General features: G+C 51.2%; 1 protein-coding gene across 2 annotated transcripts in view; it reads right to left on the minus strand.

Annotated features, from left to right (window-relative positions):
- Positions 1 to 21706, minus strand: part of CDK15 (cyclin dependent kinase 15) — a 550498-nt gene that overhangs the window by 182053 nt on the left and 346739 nt on the right. For both annotated transcript variants that reach the window (XM_077272097.1, XM_077272099.1), the window contains 2 exons: positions 11111 to 11190; positions 8420 to 8514 (listed from right to left, as the gene is read on the minus strand). In XM_077272097.1, coding sequence (XP_077128212.1) covers positions 8420 to 8514; positions 11111 to 11190 — 175 coding nt within the window. The remainder of the gene's footprint in view (positions 1 to 8419; positions 8515 to 11110; positions 11191 to 21706) is intronic.

Consider the following 21706-nt stretch of genomic DNA (forward strand, 5'->3'; position numbering starts at 1 on the left):
AGGTGCCTACCTATGGGTGCAATCAGGTGCCTACCTATGGGTGCAGTCAGGTGCCTACCTATGGGTGCAGTCAGGTGCCTACCTATGGGTGTAATCAGGTCCCTACATATGGGTGCAGTCAGGTGCTTTCCGATGGGTGCAGTCAGGTCCCTACATATGGGTGCAGTCAGGTGCCTATCTATGAGCGCAGTCAGGTGCCTACCTATGGGTGCAATCCCATGCCTACCTATGAGTGCAGTCCCATGCCTACCTACCTATTGTAATACTTATGGTTTGCACTGTAAGTCCAGTGCTCAATGGTAAGGAATTTATCTAGAAAGTATATGTTTAGAATGAAACCGATCTTGCACAGAGAGAAATGACACCAACTACTTAAAGCGACGTTTTAGTCCTCCTGGAGCTTGGACACGAGGAATAGCAATTCCTCCTCTTTCACCTTTCTATACCTTGAGACCAGAGGTCCAGGAAGACCTGTATAATTTATGTGAAATGAGTTAATAATACACATGTAAAACAATACAAAAATTACATTTAAAAGACTGATAACAAAGTAGGAACCACAAGATGGCACCAAACACCCACAAAAGTGACTAGTTCTGGAGCTGGTTACAATGTCTCCAAACACTACAATAGATCGAATGTAAATAAGCCTGTGTTTGTCTCACAAGTGGCGCGATGTAAGATCAACCATTCACATATGTGTACAGTCAGGTGCCTACGGATTGGATTTTTACAGTATCTCAAATAGATATGTCATCATACATAGCTTCAGTACATTTAGTAATTATAACAGCTTCTCATGTACATTGACTGCCCAATGTTATTATTATTTAATAGTCTAGCGCCATTTATTCCATGGCACTTTACATGTGAGGAGGGGTATACATAATAAAAAATAGGTCAATAATCTTAATCCATACAAGTCACGACTGGTACAGGAGGAGAGAGGACCCTGCCCGCGAGGGCTCACAATCTACAAGGGTTAGGTGAGGATACATTAGGCGAGGATAGAGCTGGTTGTGCAGTGGCTTGGTCGAGTGGTGGTTACTGCAGGTTGTAGGTCTTCAGGTTCCTTTTGAAGGCTTCCACAGTAGGTGAGAGTCTGATACAGGGCCGGACTGGCCATAGGGGAATTCTGGCAAATGCCAGAAGGGCCGGTGCCAGTAGTGGGCCGCTGCACTCTTTCCCCCCCTCCTCTCGCCAGCGCCGCCGCCCCCGCATTCAACTATACCGGCATCTATGCGGGCTGTGCTATATTATGCAGGCTGTGCTATATACTATGCGGGTTGTGCTATATACTATGCGGGCTTTGATATATACTATGGGGGGTATATTATATTCTATGGGGGAGGCCGTGCTATATACTATGTGGCTGTGTTATATACTATTGCGGGGGGTATATTATATTCTATGGGGGAGGCTGTCTTATATACTATAGGGGGTTGCATTATATTCTATGGGGGCTACATAATATATTATGGGGAGGTGGGCTGTATTATATTCTATGGGGGGCTGTATTAGATTTTATGAGGGATGACTGCATCATACTCTTTGATGGGGCTGCATTATATTCTATGGGGAGGTGGGCTGTATTCTATTCTATTCGGGGCTACATTATATTCTATGGGGGGCTGTATTATATTTATATTCTATGAGGGGTGATTGTATCATACTCTATGAGGGGGCTGCATTAAAATGAGGGGGGCTGCATTATATTCTATGGGGGTTACATTATACTTTGGTTTGGATGCATTATACTCTGTAGGGTGGTGGCTGCATTATACTGTATGTGGGCTGCATTATACTGTATTGAGGACTATAGGGAATACGTTATACTATATGAAGAACTATGGGGTGCATTATACTATGGGAAGTGAATTGTACTACATGGATGACTATGGCGGTGCATTATACTATATGGAGCACTATGAGGAGTGTATTATACTATGTGGAGGACTGAGCAGTGTATTTTAATATATGGAGGACTATAGGGAGTGTATTATACTATATGGTGGACTGTGGTGCACATTATTATATATGGAGGACTATGGGGAGTATTTTACTAAACAAGTTAAATGCTGCATATTCAGATTATTTTTGCCGGAACAAAAATCCTTGTTCTCAGCAGCACATCGCCGGTGTAAACTGTAGATGTGCTGCTGATAAAATGATACTGTATGGTGATCTGTAAGTGATCGTTCTGTCCCATCATTATTCCTCAGCTGGTGGAAAGAGGCCGGGAAACAAGCGTTGAACAACTTCAGTATTGTCGATCAAACTCATTTAGCGGCCTGCTTTTGTGTGATGTGCAATATGTTGGCATTTGGGGCCCCATTTTAAACTTTGCCTAGGGCCCCACTTTGCCTAAAACCGGCCCTGCCTACAAGTGTACAAAGATATTATACAGTCACCATGTGACAAGTGGGCCTGTGTAACTTCAAATGCCAGGACTGAATTTTAGTCCCAGTCCGGCCCTGATCTGATATGTTGGGGTAGAGAGTTCCAGAGTATGGGGGATGCACAGGAGAAATCTTGTATGCGATTGTGGGAAGAGGACATAAGAGGGGAGTAGAGAAGGAGATCTTGTGAGGATCGGAGGTTGCATGCAGGAAAGTATCGGGAGACGAGGTCACAGACGTATGGAGGAGACATATTGTGGATGTCTTTGTATGTCATGGTTAGGGTTTTGAACTGGAGTCTCTGGGTAATGGGGAGCTAGTGAAGGGATTGACAGAGACGAGATGCCGGGGAATAGCGAGGGACAGGTGGATTAGTTGGGCAGCAGAGTTTAAGATCGATTGGAGGAGCACGAGAGTGTTCAAGGGGAGGCCACACAGCAGGAGGTTGCAGTAGTCAAGACGGGAGATGATGAGGGCATGCACTATAGTTTTTGCAGATTCTAGGTTGAGGAATGTACGGATCTGGGAGATGTTTTTGAGTTGAAGTCAGCAGAAGGAGGCAAGGGCTTGGATATGTGGTTTGAAGGAGAGATCAGAGTCAAAGATTACACCAAGGCAGCGAGCTTGTGGGACTGGGGAGAGGGTGCAGCCTTTTACTTTAATGGATAGGTCTGTTGGGGGAGTCAAGTGAGATGGGGGAAAGATGATGAATTCTGTTTTGTCCATGTTAAGTTTTAGAAATCTAGCAGAGAAGAAGGATGAAATAGTGGACAGACATTGTAGGATTTTGGTTAGTAGGGTGGTGATATCTGGTCCAGAGAGAAAGATTTGTGTGTCATCAGCATATAGGTGATACTGAAAGCTGTGAGATTCTATAAGCTGTCCCAGTCTGAAGGTGTAAATCAGGGGTGGGGAACCTCAGGCCCCAGGGCCATTTACGGCCCTCGATGACATTTTATCAGGCCCCCGAGCAGATTCTCAGGGACCGCATTATTGGGCAGGGAGGTGTATTTTGATTGCCACCAGCTCATTAATTTCTTCTTGCTCTGCTAGCACACACATGCAGTGTTCACTACTAAACACTGAAGGGCATGCAATGAAAGATTACGTCCTGACACCAGTGCCAGAGTCAGGATGTACTTTGTGGGCAGAGTTTGTACGGCCCCCCGAAGGATGGTATAAATATCCAAATGGCCCTTGGCAGAAAAAAGATTCCCCTCCCCTGGTGTAAATGGAGAAGAGCAGGGGCCCTAGGAATGAACCTTGAGGGACTCCGACAGATAGGGGGCGAGGTGAGGAGGTGGTGTGTGAGTGGGAGACACTGAATGTCTGCTCTTTTAGATATGATGCGATCCAGGATAGGGCCAAGTCTGTGATGCCAAGAGATGAGAGGGTCTGTAGTTGTAAGGAGGTTGCTTTCCCTGCTCCTTGCCTGGAACCACTTAGTCAGACAGCTGGGTTGTTGGGGGGAAGACTTTCTGCCCTGGACAGAGGGGACGTGGTGACTGCTGGGAAAAGAGAGGGGAGTGGTCAGAAAAGTGCGGGAGAGAGAGCGCGCCAGAGAGGGGACAGCGTGCCAGAGAGAAAGCAGGCTGCAGTGCCGCGCTCCCCATGACAGAGTGCTCCCCGTGAGGGCACTAAGGCTGGGGTGAGAGTGGGGACTTGGAAGCCTCCATAATCTGAGAAGACTCTTCCCCTGACAGTGCAAGACAGTGACTCAGTGCAGCCCTGGTGACCGCAGTGACAAGCAAAGATCCCTGAGTGAGATTAGTAACTGTCCAGTGTGTGTGACAATCGTTATTACAGAGAAGCTGCCAGACTTACGGAGACTCCTGCAGCAGTGAAGGAAAGACTGTGCTATTTCCTGGTTCCAGTTCCACTTTGAGAAGAACAGGCTGCAAAGACTTAACCCCGGACTTTCCAGGAGACACAGAAAAGACCAGAATCTCAAGCCCTGCTGGTGACTGTATCCACGTTGGTAAAAGGACCCTCCAGTCAGGATCTCCATGGACTGATAAGTTACAAGAACACTCGTTAACCCTTTCGTTTCCGTTTAACTGTTTACTATTGTTTTACCTCTATTAACCCCCTGTTTACTCCCTGCGAGGAGAATCTACTCCTGTTAATAAATTCCCCTCAACAGTTGGTCTGTCTGTTCCGTGGTGACATACGCAACCCTGCACTCTATTACACTTGGCGTAGTCAGCAGGATGTCACATGGTAGCACGGAAGGGGCAGACCAAGCAGTTGAGGGAAGCCCCAGGTCTAGCATCTCCCTGGGAGCCATGTTAGCTAACCTGCCAAAATTTTCAGGGAGTAATGTCATGTTGTGGGGTTGGACGGAGCGCATCCGAGGGATGATGCGGATGCATCCTATGACACCGGCTCTGCAGGCGGAAATAGCTGTGATGGCCCTAGAGGGGGATGCCCGGGACTCTGTTATGCTAAGACCCCCCCAGGCGAGAGATACCCTGGACAAAGTATTACGTATACTTGAGGAGACGCATGGGGACCCCACTGACGTAGGGGAGCTGCGCATGCGACTGTTCCGGCGGGTACAAAGAGATGGGGAGACCGTGACGCAATATATGAACGCACTGCAGGAGCTTCATACTGCCATTATACGGAAGGATGGCATAGGTATGGGGTCAGATGACGTTGTACTGCGAGACCAACTGGTGACAGGCTTGCGAGATGTATTGATGAAACAGGCCCTGCGAGAGCGCATGCGTGTAAAGCTAGATATGACTTTCTCTGAGGTCGGGAGTGAGGCACGCACACGCGAGCAAGAGCAAGGGGTGGTAGTGCCAGTGGGAAAGGTATGGAGCAGGGAGGTAACAGCCCCTCAATGGGTAGAAGACTTGAAGAAGGAGCTTAAGCGAGTTCGTGAGGAGGTGGCTGAATATAAGAAGATCCCTGCTGCAGAGACCGCCCTCCAAAGTGAGACTAGTGCCGCTCGGCGAAGAGTACTGCCTAGATGCTACAACTGCGGAGCACCCAGTCAAAATGAAGAGGAGGCGATGTGGACCCGGGATTCCCAGCTGAAGATAAGAAGAATCTGGGAGGAGATTGAGAGTCTGGGGAAAGCCCTTACTGCTGTTTTGGGGACCAGCGGCATATCCCGAGGTAACGTGCGGAAGCCACCAGAAAGAGATATAGGAGAGGTGCGCCACATAAAGAAGGCTTCGGTGGCGGCCCCAGAGTGTAACTCCGTATCCTGGGATGAAGAGCAACCGCAGATGAGAGATGTCCCCTGCCGAGGTCGACGATCCAAACTGAAGCGCCCTCCAGACAGACGCAGACGTGAGTGCTGGACGTGCAGAAAGGTGGGACACATGTCCAGAAATTGCCCTACCCGAGAAGAGCGGTGGCAGAGATCCGCTCACCCCTCTGAGGGTCCTGCTAACTGGAGGGAACGTCGCCCCTGGAGGGAATAGTACGGCAGGAAGAGAAGAGTTCCACCTAGGACAAGACAGTACCACAATGTCGGACGCCAAGGAGAGGTGGAGAAGGTGTCAAGCATCTCTGGTGAAATGACTGCGCTGTCCCAACACGTAAAGGCGAACCTGGTGGATCTACAGCCTGGGTCTGAAGGTTTTGTTGGTGAGACTCAGTCCGGCAGGAAGAAAGTGACGTTCACTCGAGAGGACCACCAAAGTGCTTTACTACCCTGCCCAGCACGAGGTCCTGAAGAAGGAGAGAAAGTGCCAAGCGTTCCTGCGACACTCGTTTTCAAGGTCCGAGCCGATGAGAAGGAGGAACCACTGATGTCGTCCCCTGAGGTGAAGAATGTGCTAGCTGTCAGCTCACCAGTTCCTGATCGGACAGGGGAAATGGAACAGCTGTGTGAGACAGGGCGTGTGGTTGAGAAGCCCTGGGAAGTGATGTCCGCAGAGCCCGGCGCAGATGACAAAGAGTCCGGCCTGCATGGTCTTAATTCATCTGACTCAAGCTTTGACGAGAATGCTCCTGTCAAAGAGAGGGGGAGCCATGGAGAAGAATTGCTTGTACTAAGCCCCCAAACTGAGGAGCCTGAACAAGAAGTCCCTAAAGTTTCCGATAACGACAAGAAGGAGGATGAATCCTCTACGCAGACATCTGCTAGCGGCAAAGCTAAGAAGAAGAAGAAGAAGAAGATGTCAGCAGTTGTTGATGAAGCAGAGAAAGCATATCTCAACCTGACTGATGAGCAGCTCCTAAACCATTTAGTCTGGGAGTATGTACAAGAAGAAAGGCAGAAGGAGATGCGAGAATCGCAGGTATCTGACTCCCCTCCAAAGAACAAAGAGAAGCACGAAGAGTCCTCGCCCGTGGAATGGCGAGCTTTAAGAGAGGGGGAATGTAAGGAGGTTGCTTTCCCTGCTCCTTGCCTGGAACCACTTAGTCAGACCCTGGAGCCCTGGACAGAGGGGACGTGGTGACTGCTGGGAAAAGAGAGGGGAGTGGTCAGAAAAGTGCGGGAGAGAGAGCGCGCCAGAGAGGGGACAGCGTGCCAGAGAGAAAGCAGGCTGCAGCGCCGCGCTCCCCATGACAGAGTGCTCCCCGTGAGGGCACTAAGGCTGGGGTGAGAGTGGGGACTTGGAAGCCTCCATAATCTGAGAAGACTCTTCCCCTGACAGTGCAAGACAGTGACTCAGTGCAGCCCTGGTGACCGCAGTGACAAGCAAAGATCCCTGAGTGAGATTAGTAACTGTCCAGTGTGTGTGACAATCGTTGTTACAAAGAAGCTGCCAGACTTACGGAGACTCCTGCAGCAGTGAAGGAAAGACTGTGCTATTTCCTGGTTCCAGTTCCACTTTGAGAAGAACAAGCTGCAGAGCCTTAACCCCGGACTTTCCAGGAGACACAGAAAAGACCAGAATCTCAAGCCCTGCTGGTGACTGTATCCACGTTGGTAAAAGGACCCTCCAGTCAGGATCTCCATGGACTGATAAGTTACAAGAACACTCGTTAACCCTTTCGTTTCCGTTTAACTGTTTACTATTGTTTTACCTCTATTAACCCCCTGTTTACTCCCTGTGAGGAGAATCTACTCCTGTTAATAAATTCCCCTCAACAGTTGGTCTGTCTGTTCCGTGGTGACATACGCAACCCTGCACTCTATTACATAGTAACAGGGAATGGTCCACTGTGTCACACAGGCAGATGACAGGTCCAGGAGAAGGAGGACAGAGTAGTGTCGCTTGGCTTTGGCAGTCAGCAGGTTATTGGTGAGTTTAGTTTGGCAATTTCAGTAGAGTGATGCATCCGAAAGCCAGATTGTAGGCGGTCGATGAGGGAACCGGAAGAGAGGTGGGAGGACAGTTCGAAATGGACATGTTGTTCCAGTAGTTTGGAGGCATAGGGGAGAAGTGATATAGGGCGATAGCTAGATACAGAGGATGGGTCAAGAGAGGGCTCTTTTAGGATATGTGTGATTGAGGCATGTTTGAAGCATGAGGGGAAAACACCAGTTGTTATTGATAGGTTGAAGAGATGGGTTAGAGTTGGGATGAAGACTGGTGAGGTTTGGGATGAAGTGGGATGGGAGCGGGTCAAGTGCACAGGTGGTGAGATGTGATCTTGAGAGTAGGGTGGAAAGTTGGTCTTCTATAATGTTGGAGAAGCTGGTTTTGGAGGAGGAGGGCTGGGTAGTTAGGAATAGGGGTTGTAGGGGTTGTATGCCAAAGCTTTCTCTGATGTTATCAATCTTCTGTTTGAAGAATGAAGCAAAGTCTTCAGCTCAGATGAGTTGAGAGGGAGGATAACCTCAGCATTTATTGTGTCTGACTCTGTCATAGACCAGTTCCCCATGGCATCTACTACGGCACTCCACACGTCCCACATTCATGGCCCATATGTGGCTCCGCATATCTGGATCGTGCACAGGTCTCCTCAACCAAACTCAACATTTATGGTCAGAAGACCCAAGGCCGCTCCAGATATTGCAGCCCACACTGAGATCGGGAATGTCAGGCGTGTGAATCCAACCATCGGATGAGGACAAACAGGCAAGCACTGGATATAAAACCGTCACTCACCACATACTCAAACACAAATGTCAGGGTCTCCCGGGTCTGAATGATATCATGCAGAAGAACGATGTTCGCATGTTTCAGGCCTTTCAGGAGAGATGCTGAAGAGAAACACAAATGTAAGCAGCTTGTGAAAAAGTTTGTTAATATAAAATGGAAATCATCTTAAAAAAATAAGTTTATGTAAATCAAGATTTTTTGTTCAGATGATTTTTCTTTTAATTTTCCAAGTCAATATCAATATTAAAAGGGTTGTCCAGGCACAGGAATTGATGGGCTATCAATAACAGTTTGGTGGGTGTCCGACGCCTAGCACCCCACCTATCAGCTGTCATTTCCTCCAGAAGCCCCAGATACAAACACTTTGACCACTGCACCAAAAACCATTTTTGCAGTATTTTTGTGCTTTTCCAGCATTTTTACTTGTGTTTTTTTCCTTTATTTGAGTGGGTGAAAAATGCTGAAAGAATTGAACTGCTCTAGATTTCAAAGATGCCCAGCAGCTCGAACAGCGCAAGGAAAAGGGAAACAAGACAGTTATGAAATCTCATTCACTTTGCTGGTACCCTGAAACGCAGGGTTTCTGCCAAAAAGACCACCACTAAACAAAAAGAAAAAAAAAGAAAAAATCAGCAAAAACTCAATCAGTGACCATAGCATAAAATTTCTCGCCACGCATAGAGATGAGCAAACTGTTCAAGGTTCGGTTTGGCGAATGTCCCGATGTTCGCCGAACATGTCCGAATCCATTGAATTCAAGCGGAGGCAAAACCAAATGCATAGACAACACCTTCAGGGGGGCCACAAGCTGCCAAACAACTAAAATTAGGGACAGACACCAGGATAACTACCAATTGAAGCTCATCAAGAGAATGCCAAGAGTGTGCAAAGCAGTCATCAAAGCAAAAGGTGACTACTTTGAAGAACCTAGAATATAAGACATATTTTCAGTTGTTTCACACTTTTTTAAGTATACAGGTCCTTCTCAAAAAATTAGCATATAGTGTTAAATTTCATTATTTACCATAATGTAATGATTACAATTAAACTTTCATATATTATAGATTCATTATCCACCAACTGAAATTTGTCAGGTCTTTTATTGTTTTAATACTGATGATTTTGGCCTACAACTCCTGATAACCCAAAAAACCTGTCTCAATAAATTAGCATATCAAGAAAAGGTTCTCTAAACGACCTATTACCCTAATCTTCTGAATCAACTAATTAACTCTAAACACATGCAAAAGATACCTGAGGCTTTTAAAAACTCCCTGCCTGGTTCATTACTCAAAACCCCCATCATGGGTAAGACTAGCGACCTGACAGATGTCAAGAAGGCCATCATTGACACCCTCAAGCAAGAGGGTAAGACCCAGAAATAAATTTCTCAACAAATAGGCTGTTCCCAGAGTGCTGTATCAAGGCACCTCAATGGTAAGTCTGTTGGAAGGAAACAATGTGGCAGAAAACGCTGTACAACGAGAAGAGGTGACCGGACCCTGAGGAAGATTGTGGAGAAGGACCGATTCCAGACCTTGGGGAACCTGAGGAAGCAGTGGACTGAGTCTGGTGTGGAAACATCCAGAGCCACCGTGCACAGGCGTGTGCAGGAAATGGGCTACAGGTGCCGCATTCCCCAGGTAAAGCCACTTTTGAACCATAAACAGCGGCAGAAGCGCCTGACCTGGGCTACAGAGAAGCAGCACTGGACTGTTGCTAAGTGGTCCCAAGTACTTTTTTCTGATGAAAGCAAATTTTGCATGTCATTTGGAAATCAAGGTGCCAGAGTCTGGAGGAAGACTGGGGAGAAGGAAATGCCAAAATGCCTGAAGTCCAGTGTCAAGTACCCAGTCAGTGATGGTGTGGGGTGCCATGTCAGCTGCTGGTGTTGGTCCACTGTGTTTCATCAAGGGCAGGGTCAATGCAGCTAGCTATCAGGAGATTTTGGAGCACTTCATGCTTCCTGGCACCTGCTCACAGTGCCAAAACCACTGGTAAATGGTTTACTGACCATGGTATTACTGTGCTCAATTGGCCTGCCAACTCTCCTGACCTGAACCCCATAGAGAATCTGTGGGATATTGTGAAGAGAAAGTTGAGAGACGCAAGACCCAACACTGGATGAGCTTAAGGCCGCTATTTAAGCATCCTGGGCCTCCATAACATCTCAGCAGTGTCACAGGCTGATTGCCTCCATGCCACGCCGCATTGAAGCAGTCATTTCTGCCAAAGGATTCCCGACCAAGTATTGAGTGCATAACTGAACATTATTATTTGATGGTTTTTTTGTTTGTTATTAAAAAACACTTTTATTTGATTGGACGGTTGAAATATGCTAATTTATTGAGACAGGTTTTTTGGGTTATCAGGAGTTGTAGGCCAAAATCATCAGTATTAAAACAATAAAAGACCTGACAAATTTCAGTTGGTGGATAATGAATCTATAATATATGAAAGTTTAATTGTAATCATTACATTATGGTAAATAATGAAATTTAACACTATATGCTAATTTTTTGAGAAGGACCTGTATAATTCCACATGTGTTCATTCATAGTTTTGATGCCTTCAGTGTGAATGTACAATTTTCATAGTCATGAAAATACAGAAAAATCTTTAAATGAGAATGTGTCCAAACTTTTGCTCTGTACTGTATATGTCTAGAAACTTCAGGTGTGAGGAATTCTGAATTACCTTCTCGGATAGCAGTAAAGGGGACGCCTTCCTCAGCTTTCATGCTGATGACTTTCAAAGCAACAAGCTGTCCATTAATCCTGGGGGAAAAAAATCAGAAAGACCTGCTGTAATTGCACACTAAATTGATTCCGCTAAATAAACAAGAATAAAGAGCTATGATACCCAGAAGTGACATATTGACAGTACCACTAGATGGCAGTATTACAGTGTACTGAGAAGCCACCATGCACAGCATATGGCTGGCGTCACACTCAGCGTATGAAAATAGGGTCCTTTTTTTACGGCCGTAATACGCAGAAATGTTCCCAAAATAGTGGTCCGTATGTCATCCGTAGGCAGGGTGTTGCAGCGTATTTTGCGCATGGCATCCTCCATATGTAATCCGTATGGCATACGTACTGCGATATTTTCTCGCAGGCTTGCAAAACCAACATCTAATGGATTTATGGGCTCAAATGTTCATTTAAACATATATACAGTATATATATATATATATATCTGTCATTGAGATATATATATATATATATATATATATATATATATATATATATATATATATATATATATACTAGATGGCAGCCCGATTCTAAAGAATCGGGAGTCTAGAATCCATATATACTTTATTTATTCAAATGTAAGAATAATACAATTAATAAATAATAGTAAGAAAGAACAAAAAATGGCTGCACTCACCAGCTCTTGACAATTCTTGACAGTACGGCACATTTCTGATTGGTCGCTCGCGGCAGGCGGCAACCAATCAGAAAAGTGCCACGCACCACGAAGGCATATATCTTTGTCCACCCTGAGCGGGTGTAGGACGCTGGTGACGTCACTTATCTCCGGACATTATCTCCGGACAAAGCCACGGAAGTTGGCACAAATTGCCGGAAGTAGTATTCTAGGCAATTATATATTAGATTTTAATGTTATCAGTGTTTACCTTTGAACGTTTATATTGTATTGTCCTGTCACCAGCCATGTGTACGATTATCGGCCGAAAGCCTCTCTGGAACCAATAATCACCCCATGTAAAGGTATCTTTATAAGTTAAAGATTCAGAATACTATGACTTTTATCATATCCTGAACAGTCAAGTTTTTTATGAACCGTTAAGGTTTTCTGGTTGAAGTAAAAAAAACTCTGAGTGTTTACAGTTTGAAACCATAAAATGTTGAAAAATTATGTCATTCTTGAGTATATCACTCAATGGTGCTCATAAACGTGTCAAATTTGATCTATAATATACTTTAATATACGTTACTTTAATCTTTAATATACTTAAGAACAGGGCCCCAGACATCACACAGGGGGTCTGAAACACCGCACAGTGGTCCAAAATATCGCTGTGCTCTGCCTGGGGCCCCATATGCTGCCTGGGGCCCCTGTGCTCTGCCTGGGACCACTGTGCTCTGCCTGGGGCCCCATGTTCTGCCTGGGGCCCCTGTGCTCTGCCTGGGGCCACTGTGCTCTGCCTGGGGCCCCATATGCTGCCTGGGGCCCCTGTGCTCTGCCTGGGGCCCCATAGGCTGCCTGGGGCCCCTGTGCTCTACCTGGGACCACTGTGCGCTGCCTGGGGCCCCATATGCTGCCTGGGGCCCCTGTGCTCTGCCTGGGGCCCCTGTGCTCTGCCTGGGGCCCCATGTTCTGCCTGGGGCCACTGTGCTCTGCCTGGGGCCCCATAGGCTGCCTGGGGCCCCTGTGCTCTGCCTGGGACCACTGTGCTCTGCCTGGGGCCCCATATGCTGCCTGGGGCCCCTGTGCTCTGCCTGGGGCCACTGTGCTCTGCCTGGGGCCCCATATGCTGCCTGGGGCCCCTGTGCTCTGCCTGGGACCACTGTGCTCTGCCTGGGGCCCCATATGCTGCCTGGGGCCCCTGTGCTCTGCCTGGGGCCACTGTGCTCTGCCTGGGGCCCCATATGCTGCCTGGGGCCCCTGTGCTCTGCCTGGGGCCCCTGTGCTCTGCCTGGGGCCCCATATGCTGCCTGGGGCCCCTGTGCTCTGCCTGGGTGTAGGACACTGGTGACGTCACTTATCTCCGGACATTAGCTCCGGACATTATCTCCGGACATTAGCTCCGGACATTATCTCCGGACATTAGCTCCGGACAAAGCCACGGAAGTTGGCACAAATTGCAGGAAGTAGTATTCTAGGCAATTATATATTAGATGGGCATTTCCTGAAGGAAATACATGGTGCTTGAACAGCGCTACCAGCTTTACAGCAGCACTTTTCACACACGGGACTGGGGGGCGCGCTTACTTTTGCACCCGGGGCCGGGGGCGCGCTTACTTTTGCACTCGGGGGCGCACTTACTTTTGCACCTGGAGGCGCACTTACTTTTGCACCCGGGGGCGCACTTACTTTTGCACCCGGGGGCGCACTTACTTTTGCACCCGGGGGCGCACTTACTTTTGCACCCGGGGGCGCACTTACTTTTGCACCCGGGGGCGCACTTACTTTTGCACCCGGGGGCGCACTTACTTTTGGGGCCGCACTTACTTTTGGTGGGCGGGGCTCCTCGGCCTCCGATTTGGTTGGTGGGGCCCCTCGTCCTCCGATTTGGTGGGTGGGGACCCTCGGCCTCCGATTTGGTGGGCGGGGACCCTCGGCCTCCGATTTGGTGGGCGGGGACCCTCGACCTCCGATTTGGTGGCCGGGGACCCTCGGCCTCCGCTTTGGTGGGCGGGGCCCCTCGGCCTCAGATTTGGTGGGCGGGGTCCCTCTGTCTCCGATTTGGTGGGCGGGGACCCTCGGCCTCCGCTTTGGTTGGCGGGGCCCCACGGCCTCCGATTTGGTGGGCGGGGTCCCTCTGCCTCCAATTTGGTGGGCAGGGACCCTCGGCCTCCGATTTGGTGGGCGGGGACCCTCGGCCTCCGATTTGGTGGGCGGGGCCCCTCGGCCTCCGATGTGGTGGTCGGGGCCCCTCGGCCTCCGCTTAGGTGGGCGGGGCTGGGCCCCTTGGCCTCCACTTTGGTGGGCGGGGCAGCTCGGCCTTCGATTTGGTGGGCGGGGCTCCTCGGCCTCCGATTTGGTTGGCGAAGCCCCTCGGCCTCCGATTTGGTTGGCGAAGCCCCTCGGCCTCCGATTTGGTTGGTGGGGCCCCTCGGCCTCCGATTTGGTGGGCGGGGACTCTCGGCCTCCGATTTGGTGGGCGGGGACCCTCGGCCTCCGATTTGGTGGGCGGGGACCCTCGGCCTCCGCTTTGGTGGGCGGGGCCCCTCGGCCTCCGATTTGGTGGGCGGGGTCCCTCTGCCTCCGATTTGGTGTGCGGGGACCCTCGGCCTCCGCTTTCGTGGGCGGGTCCCCTCGACCTTCGATTTGGTGGGCGGGGCTCCTCGGCCTCCGATTTGGTTAGTGGGGCCCCTCGGCCTCCAATTTGGTGGGCGGGGACCCTCGGCCTCCGATTTGGTGGGCGGGGACCCTCGGCCTCCGATTTGGTGGGCGGGGACCCTCGGCCTCCGCTTTGGTGGGTGGGGCCCGTCGGCCTCCGATTTGGTGGGCGGGGCCCCTCGGCCTCCGATTTGGATGGTGTGGACCCTCGGCCTCCGATTTGGTGGGCGGGGACCCTCGGCCTCCGATTTGGTGGGCGGGGCCGCTCGGCCTTCGATTTGGTGGGCGGGGACCCTCGGCCTCCGATTTGGTGGGCGGGGACCCTCGGCCTCCGATTTGGTGGGCGGGGACCGTCGGCCTCCGATTTGGTGGGCGGGGACCCTCGGCCTCCGATTTGGTGGGCGGGGACCCTCGGCCTCCGATTTGGTGGGCGGGGACCCTCGGCCTTCGATTTGGTGGGCGGGGACCCTCGGCCTCCGATTTGGTGGGCGGGGCCCCTCGGCCTCCGATGTGGTGGTCGGGGCCCCTCGGCCTCTGCTTTGGTGGGCGGGGCCGGGCCCCTCGGCCTCCGCTTTGGTGGGCGGGGCCGCTCGGCCTTCGATTTGGTGGGCGGGGCTCCTCGGCCTCCGATTTGGTTGGCGGGGCCCCTCGGCCTCCGATTTGGTTGGCGGGGCCCCTCGGCCTCCGATTTGGTGTGTGCTCTGCCTGGGGCCACTGTGCTCTGCCTGGGGCCCCATATGCTGCCTGGGGCCCCTGTGCTCTGCCTGGGGCCCCATATGCTGCCTGGGGCCCCTGTGATTTGCCTGGGGCCCCATGTTCTGCCTGGGGCCCCTGTGCTCTGCCTGGGGCCACTGTGCTCTGCCTGGGTGTAGGACACTGGTGACGTCACTTATCTCCGGACATTAGCTCCGGACATTAGCTCCGGACATTAGCTCCGGACATTAGCTCCGGACATTATCTCCGGACATTAGCTCCGGACAAAGCCACGGAAGTTGGCACAAATTGCAGGAAGTAGTATTCTAGGCAATTATATATTAGATATATATATATATTGTGGTATAGTGACCCCTGTGGCAGCTAGGGGGCGCTGTGTGTGCTCCTTGGGATATGCGTTGAGGCATATCTGTTGTGATAATGGTAGTAAAACAGTGACTGGCAGTGTAGTGAATGGCCGATATGTGTCGCAGAGGGTGTCTGCGTGGTAAGTCTGATGCAATGTTGTTGTTCTGGGACCTGTAGTCCCTCAAGAGTGTGTATATCTATGGTGTAGTTGTAAGGGAGACTTACTAGGCTAGTTGTGTGAGATGGGTGGGACAAACTAGCCACACATCCACACTCCCAACTGTGGGAGTGGTTAGTACTATATAATGTGACTGAGGTATGGTCACATGGTCTCTGAGTGTGGATCTGAATGGTCTGTGCTGGAAGGTCCTGGAGAGAGCCCCGTGTGTTGGGAGTGTCGGCTCCCTGAAGAGCACATGGCGGGGGCTCTGGACCTCGCACAGACCAGGCTGTGGAACGGATGGAGATCCGTGTTGTACTGACCGGGGTCAGAGTGAAAGAATGTCTAAAGGATGCCTCTAGTGAAGAGAGGTATCCGAGAACCTGTGCGGCAATGGCAGGTAACGAATGGAGATTCGTGTTGTACTGACCGGGGTCAGAGAAAAGGAAAGATAGAGTGTGAACGTCTGAAGGATGTGCAGCACCCCAGAGTCCTGGTTGTTGCAGTACTGTGGCTCCGCCACTATGGGGAGCTATGGTACGTCTGATTGCACTAAAGGAGTTTCTCTGACCAGGTAACACCTCACTACACTTCACACTCCGGCCACCAGGGGGGGTGGTCCTATCTAGTAGGCCACTCCTCACAGTATGGTAAAACTGGGGGTTGGACAGGAAGACAGGGAGAAGTAGCTGGGAAGAGCTAGTGAGAGGACCTGTCAGGGATGGGATCCTGGCAGACTCCTCAGAACAGAACTAACCAGTGCACAACGGGAATACAGTAAAGAAGTATTGGGACCAGAAGGAGTCGTGCTGTTAGACCGAGGCAACATCCTTCTGAGGCGCAAACAGTCGGTGGCCGGAACGCCGAGCAAGTAAGAGACTTTAAGTACACTGCAAACCACGGCCGGACAGCTAATTATAGGTTGGCTGTCTCACTTAACACCTAAGCAGACAACGGAGGCAGCTGTGGGAGAGGGGCGACTCTAGGGTCCCGGAAGAACTCCAGGCCTACCCCGTCATACGGGTGCGTCCTACCATATCATCTGGGGTACGGAGAGAACGAACATCAGAGACAGACAGAAACAGTTGTGAGGACTATCCCGGGAGCTCAGCAGGGAAGAACTACAACATCCAGCGCTAGAAGGTAGACACTGATTCCCACCTGTAAAGGGGACTCCTGATGTGCCTTTGGACCAGCCGGTCTCTGACAACCCAGTTAACAGCGCTCTGGACTGAGGTCTCCAAAACCTTCAGTAAAGAGGTAAAGAGACTGCAACCTGGTGTCTTCGTTATTTACCGCGACTTGCACCCCACAACTGCACCATCATCATCACTTATTGCACCGGACGTCCCCCACTGACAGACAGGGCCACGGACCGGGTCTAGCCACCGTGACAACCCCAGGACTGAGACCCAGAGGCCCGGCTCCGGGTACCCCTCGGCCCTGCGGCGGTGTGGGGGCGCTCCAACTTGGCGTCACGAACAGGATCTACTTAAGCCTGAAGAATCAGGTCATGTGTGCCTTGGAACTGTGATTTATTGTGCTTGGACTGTACTTTATAGAAAAGACTGTGTGCTGTGCCATTTACCGCCAAAATTCGCCATTGCCGCGCACGGAGGGAGGAGCCCTAGCTACGCGGGCGGAACCAGCCAAAAGAAGCGCGGAACGGAAAGCGCGGTAAGGCGCCAATCCCGGAAGAGGAACTCCGACCTCCAGCAGGTTAGTGGGAGGAAGGGACAGCTATGTCTGAGTCGGGAGGAGAGGAGGTGGCGGTCGCAGCCGCGGACATAGGGGCAGCTCCGGTCCACGCAGCGGGCGAAGCCGCGGCCCTTATACCACCACCGGTTGCCGCAGAACCCGCTGTTCCCCTCAGCCAGCCGGACACTGCCGCTAACACAAAAGCCATAATGCCCTTTTCTATGCCGTACCTGCCCGGAGCGGCCTGGCTCCCACGATACTCTGGGGAGTCGCATACATTCACTGACTTTAAAGAGAGGCTCTGCAGCCTGCTCGAGTTCTATCCCCTGACAGAGCCCCAGAAGGTTCATATGATAACCGGCCAACTCTTTGGGGCGGCTCTGAGAGAATTGAAATCCTGGCCCGCTGAGGATAAAGGAACTGCACAACAGATTTTTGCCAAGCTTAAAGCCACCTTTGATACTCGCACTGCTACGGAAATTAAACTGACTTTTTATGGATGCAAACAGAGGCCACAGGATAGCTTACGGGACTATGCCCTTAATCTCCAGGAGGCTATGCGGGCCATTAAGCAGAGTGACCCCGGCAGCATGCAGGATGAGGATAAACTTCTGAAGGAGCGGTTCATTGAGGGGCTCCTGTGCAGTCACCAGCGGGGCCAATTGCACTTCCTGGCCATGCAAAATCCAGACTTGACTTTTGCGCAGTTCAAAGATAAAGCTATCCAGGCATTGCAGGAGCGACAGCCCAGCCGCGCAATACCACCCAGGCGCCCCGCTCTCACATACCACCAGGAGGTGGCATCGGATACCCCAGTTGCCGCGGAGGCCGACGCCCAGAGCTTCGAGGATGACTCCCCTGCAGGACTCCGTCTTCAGATGCAGGAGCTGACCAAGAACGTTGCTGCCCTAGCCCGGACGGTGCAGTCCCTACAGGAGGCCCCCAAGAAAAAGATCCAGCTAGCCTCCGGACCAGAGGATGTTCCCTGGACGCGACAGAAGAGGACCCCACCGACCAGAGGCCGGGACAGCGATCGTTTCCATCAGGACGGACGACCCATCTGCCGCCGATGTCACCAGGTGGGCCATCTTGCAAGGTACTGTCCTTTAAACGAGCAACCCCTGGGGCAAAGGGCCAACCCCCAGGAGTAGGACGGTCAGGCCCGCAGCATTGGAGAACCAAGTATATTGGAGGACGACCAGTTCTCCCTGTAGTGATTGATGGAATCCCCTTGAATGCTTTGCTGGACACCGGTTCTCAGGTGACGACTATACCTTACGTGCTCTACAAACGGTATTGGGAGGACGCTGATATTACTCGTGGCCCTGACGATGATTTCACCATAATCGCCAGTAATGGTCAGCCGTTGCCACAAGTGGGGTATAAGGAGGTCACCATCAAAGTGGGGCGGGTGGAATTGAAAGCCCAAGGGATTGTGATTGTTGATATTGATCGTCGAGAATGTAATCCCATGATGACTCTTGGTACTAATGTTATAGAAAATTGTCTTGCAGAAGTGATTGTTTTGTTGCAACAGGTGGCAGAAACCGCTGGCCACAGTGAGCAACGTGCCCTGCAGAGGGAAATCAGAGCTCTGATGCAGAGACAGCAGGTAGAGCTGACTGGTGGTGAGATTGGTCGTGTCACTGTGAGTGATTCAAACCCCATCGCGATACCCCCCAAGAGTGAAATGTTAATATGGTGTCGAGCAGCCATAGGCCTCAGGGGTAAGGACTACCAGGCCTTGGTAGAACCCGTATATTCAGACAATAGGCCTACTGTTCTGACAGCCCGGGGGGTGGTCGACGTCCGTCAGGGGAGAGTGCCCGTACGTGTCCTCAATTGTGGGGAGGAAGAGGTTCACCTCACCAAGTATACCACGCTCGCCAAATTGTTCACTGTCAATAATAATGTGATACAGACACCTGAACCCTTGGTCCCGTCAAACTTGGCGGAGAACAAAGGTTCTGCAGAGCCCTCGAAGGACTGGTGTCGGGAATTGCATGTGGGCACTGACTCTACCCCATCCCATCAAAAACAGGGGGCCTACAGGGTGGTACACGAGTACGAGCAGATATTCAGCAAACACCCCTCAGATTTTGGGCAGGTGAAAGGGATCCAACATCACATCCCCACGGGAGATCACCGACCCATAAAAGAGAGATATCGCCCTGTACCCCCAGCTCATTACCAGTGTGCCAAGGACATGTTGCGGGAAATGAAGGAGGCTGGGGTGGTGAGAGACAGCTGTAGCCCCTGGGCAGCTCCGTTAGTCCTTGTTAAAAAGAAAGATGGTACAATGAGGATGTGTGTTGATTACAGACAGTTGAATCGCATTACACATAAGGACGCATACCCACTGCCTAGGATAGAGGAGTCTCTGGCTGCCTTAAAATCTGCTAACTACTTCTCTACCTTAGATCTCACCAGTGGGTACTGGCAGGTTCCTGTAGCGGAGGCGGACAAAGAGAAGACGGCCTTCACGACGCCAATGGGTCTCTGTGAGTTCAACTACATGCCCTTCGGATTGTGCAATGCTCCCGGAACGTTCCAGAGGATGATGGAGTGCTGCCTGGGACACCTGAACTTTGAAACCGTGCTGCTATATTTGGATGATGTCATTGTCTTCTCTAAGACCTACGAAGACCACCTGAAGCACCTGGCCGAGGTGTTTGAAGCCCTATCCAACTTTGGCTTAAAGGTGAAACCGTCCAAGTGTCATCTGCTGAAACCTAAAGTGCAGTACCTGGGCCATGTGGTGAGCGCTGAAGGAGTGGCCCCAGACCCCGACAAGGTCACAGTGATTAAGGACTGGCCAAAGCCCAGTGACCTCCACGAAGTCCGGCAGTTCCTCGGGCTGGTAGGCTATTACCGGAGGTTCATTAAGGACTTCACCAAGAAGGCCGCACCCTTGCAAAACCTGTTGGTGGGCCAACCAAAGAAGACCAAGGGGAGGAACACCCCCTTTGATTGGAACGAAGAGCTGGAGGAATCCTTCACCTGTTTGAAGTCGGCACTGACGGGAGAAGAGGTACTGGCTTACCCCGAATACGACCAACCGTTTGTGCTGTACACAGATGCCAGGAATGTGGGACTAGGAGCCGTGCTGTCTCAAGTCCAGAAAGGCAAGGAAAGAGTGATCGCTTACGCCAGCAGGAAACTCCGTCCCACGGAAAGGAACCCTGACAACTACAGTTCCTTCAAACTGGAATTCCTTGCCCTTGTCTGGGCAGTGACAGAGAGGTTTAAGCACTACCTGGCCTCCGCGAAATTCACCGTCTTTACGGACAACAATCCGCTAACGCATCTGGGTACTGCCAAACTCGGGGCTTTGGAACAGCGGTGGATGGCCCGGCTGTCCAACTATGATTTCACCATCAAATATCGGGCAGGACACCAGAATGCCAATGCTGATGCTCTGTCCCGAATGCCCAATTTACCAGAAGTGGGAGAAGACCCGGAGGCACTTGAAGAGGTGGAGCTGCCTGCATTCCATCACCCCAAAGCCACCCAAAACTCTCATCAGGTGAAGAATAGGCATAAGAACCAACCGGATGCCACGCTCAATCCCCTGCCCCACCACGGATGGGCAGAAACCCAGGATAGTGACCCCGCGGTCCGTCAGGTGAAGGAGCTCTTGACGCAGGCTGGGTTGCACCCTGGCCCAGATGATCCACAAGAAACCCAACAGCTGTGGAAGGGGAGAAGCAAACTGTTTATCCATGATGGCAAGTTGTGCAGGAGGAGCATCGACCCACGTACTCATGAATTGGTGTGGCAGATAGTGGTGCCAAGGCGAGATGCGCCCATGGTTCTGGGAGCCTACCATGATGGAGCCGGACACTTCGGATGGAGGAAGCTAGAGAAGCTGCTCCGAGGGAGGTTCTATTGGATTGGCATGAAGAGAACCATTGAGAAGTGGTGTCGGGAGTGTGGTCCATGTAGTCTGCGCAGGAAGGACCGTGACAGTCAACGGGCTCCCCTGCGGCCTATCATCACCAAACGGCCGCTCGAATTGGTCGCGCTGGATCATGTGAAGCTGACACCTAGCCGGTCGGGCTATATCTACGCCCTTACCATCGTGGACCACTACTCCAGGTTTTTGGTGGTTGTGCCTGTCAAGGATCTAATGGCTAGGACTGCCGCCAGGGCCTTCCAGCAGCACTTTTGTAGGCCCCATGGCTACCCAGAGAAAGTACTGACCGATCAGGGGCCTGTATTCGAAGCGGAAGTGTTCCAAGAATTCTGCCAGCTGTACGGGTGTAAGAAGATCAGAACCACCCCGTACCACCCTCAAACCAACGGGATGTGTGAGAAGATGAACCAGGTAGTAATCGATT

The sequence above is a fragment of the Ranitomeya variabilis genome, chromosome 7, assembly GCF_051348905.1.
Source record: "Ranitomeya variabilis isolate aRanVar5 chromosome 7, aRanVar5.hap1, whole genome shotgun sequence".
Taxonomy (NCBI): Eukaryota; Metazoa; Chordata; class Amphibia; order Anura; family Dendrobatidae; genus Ranitomeya; species Ranitomeya variabilis.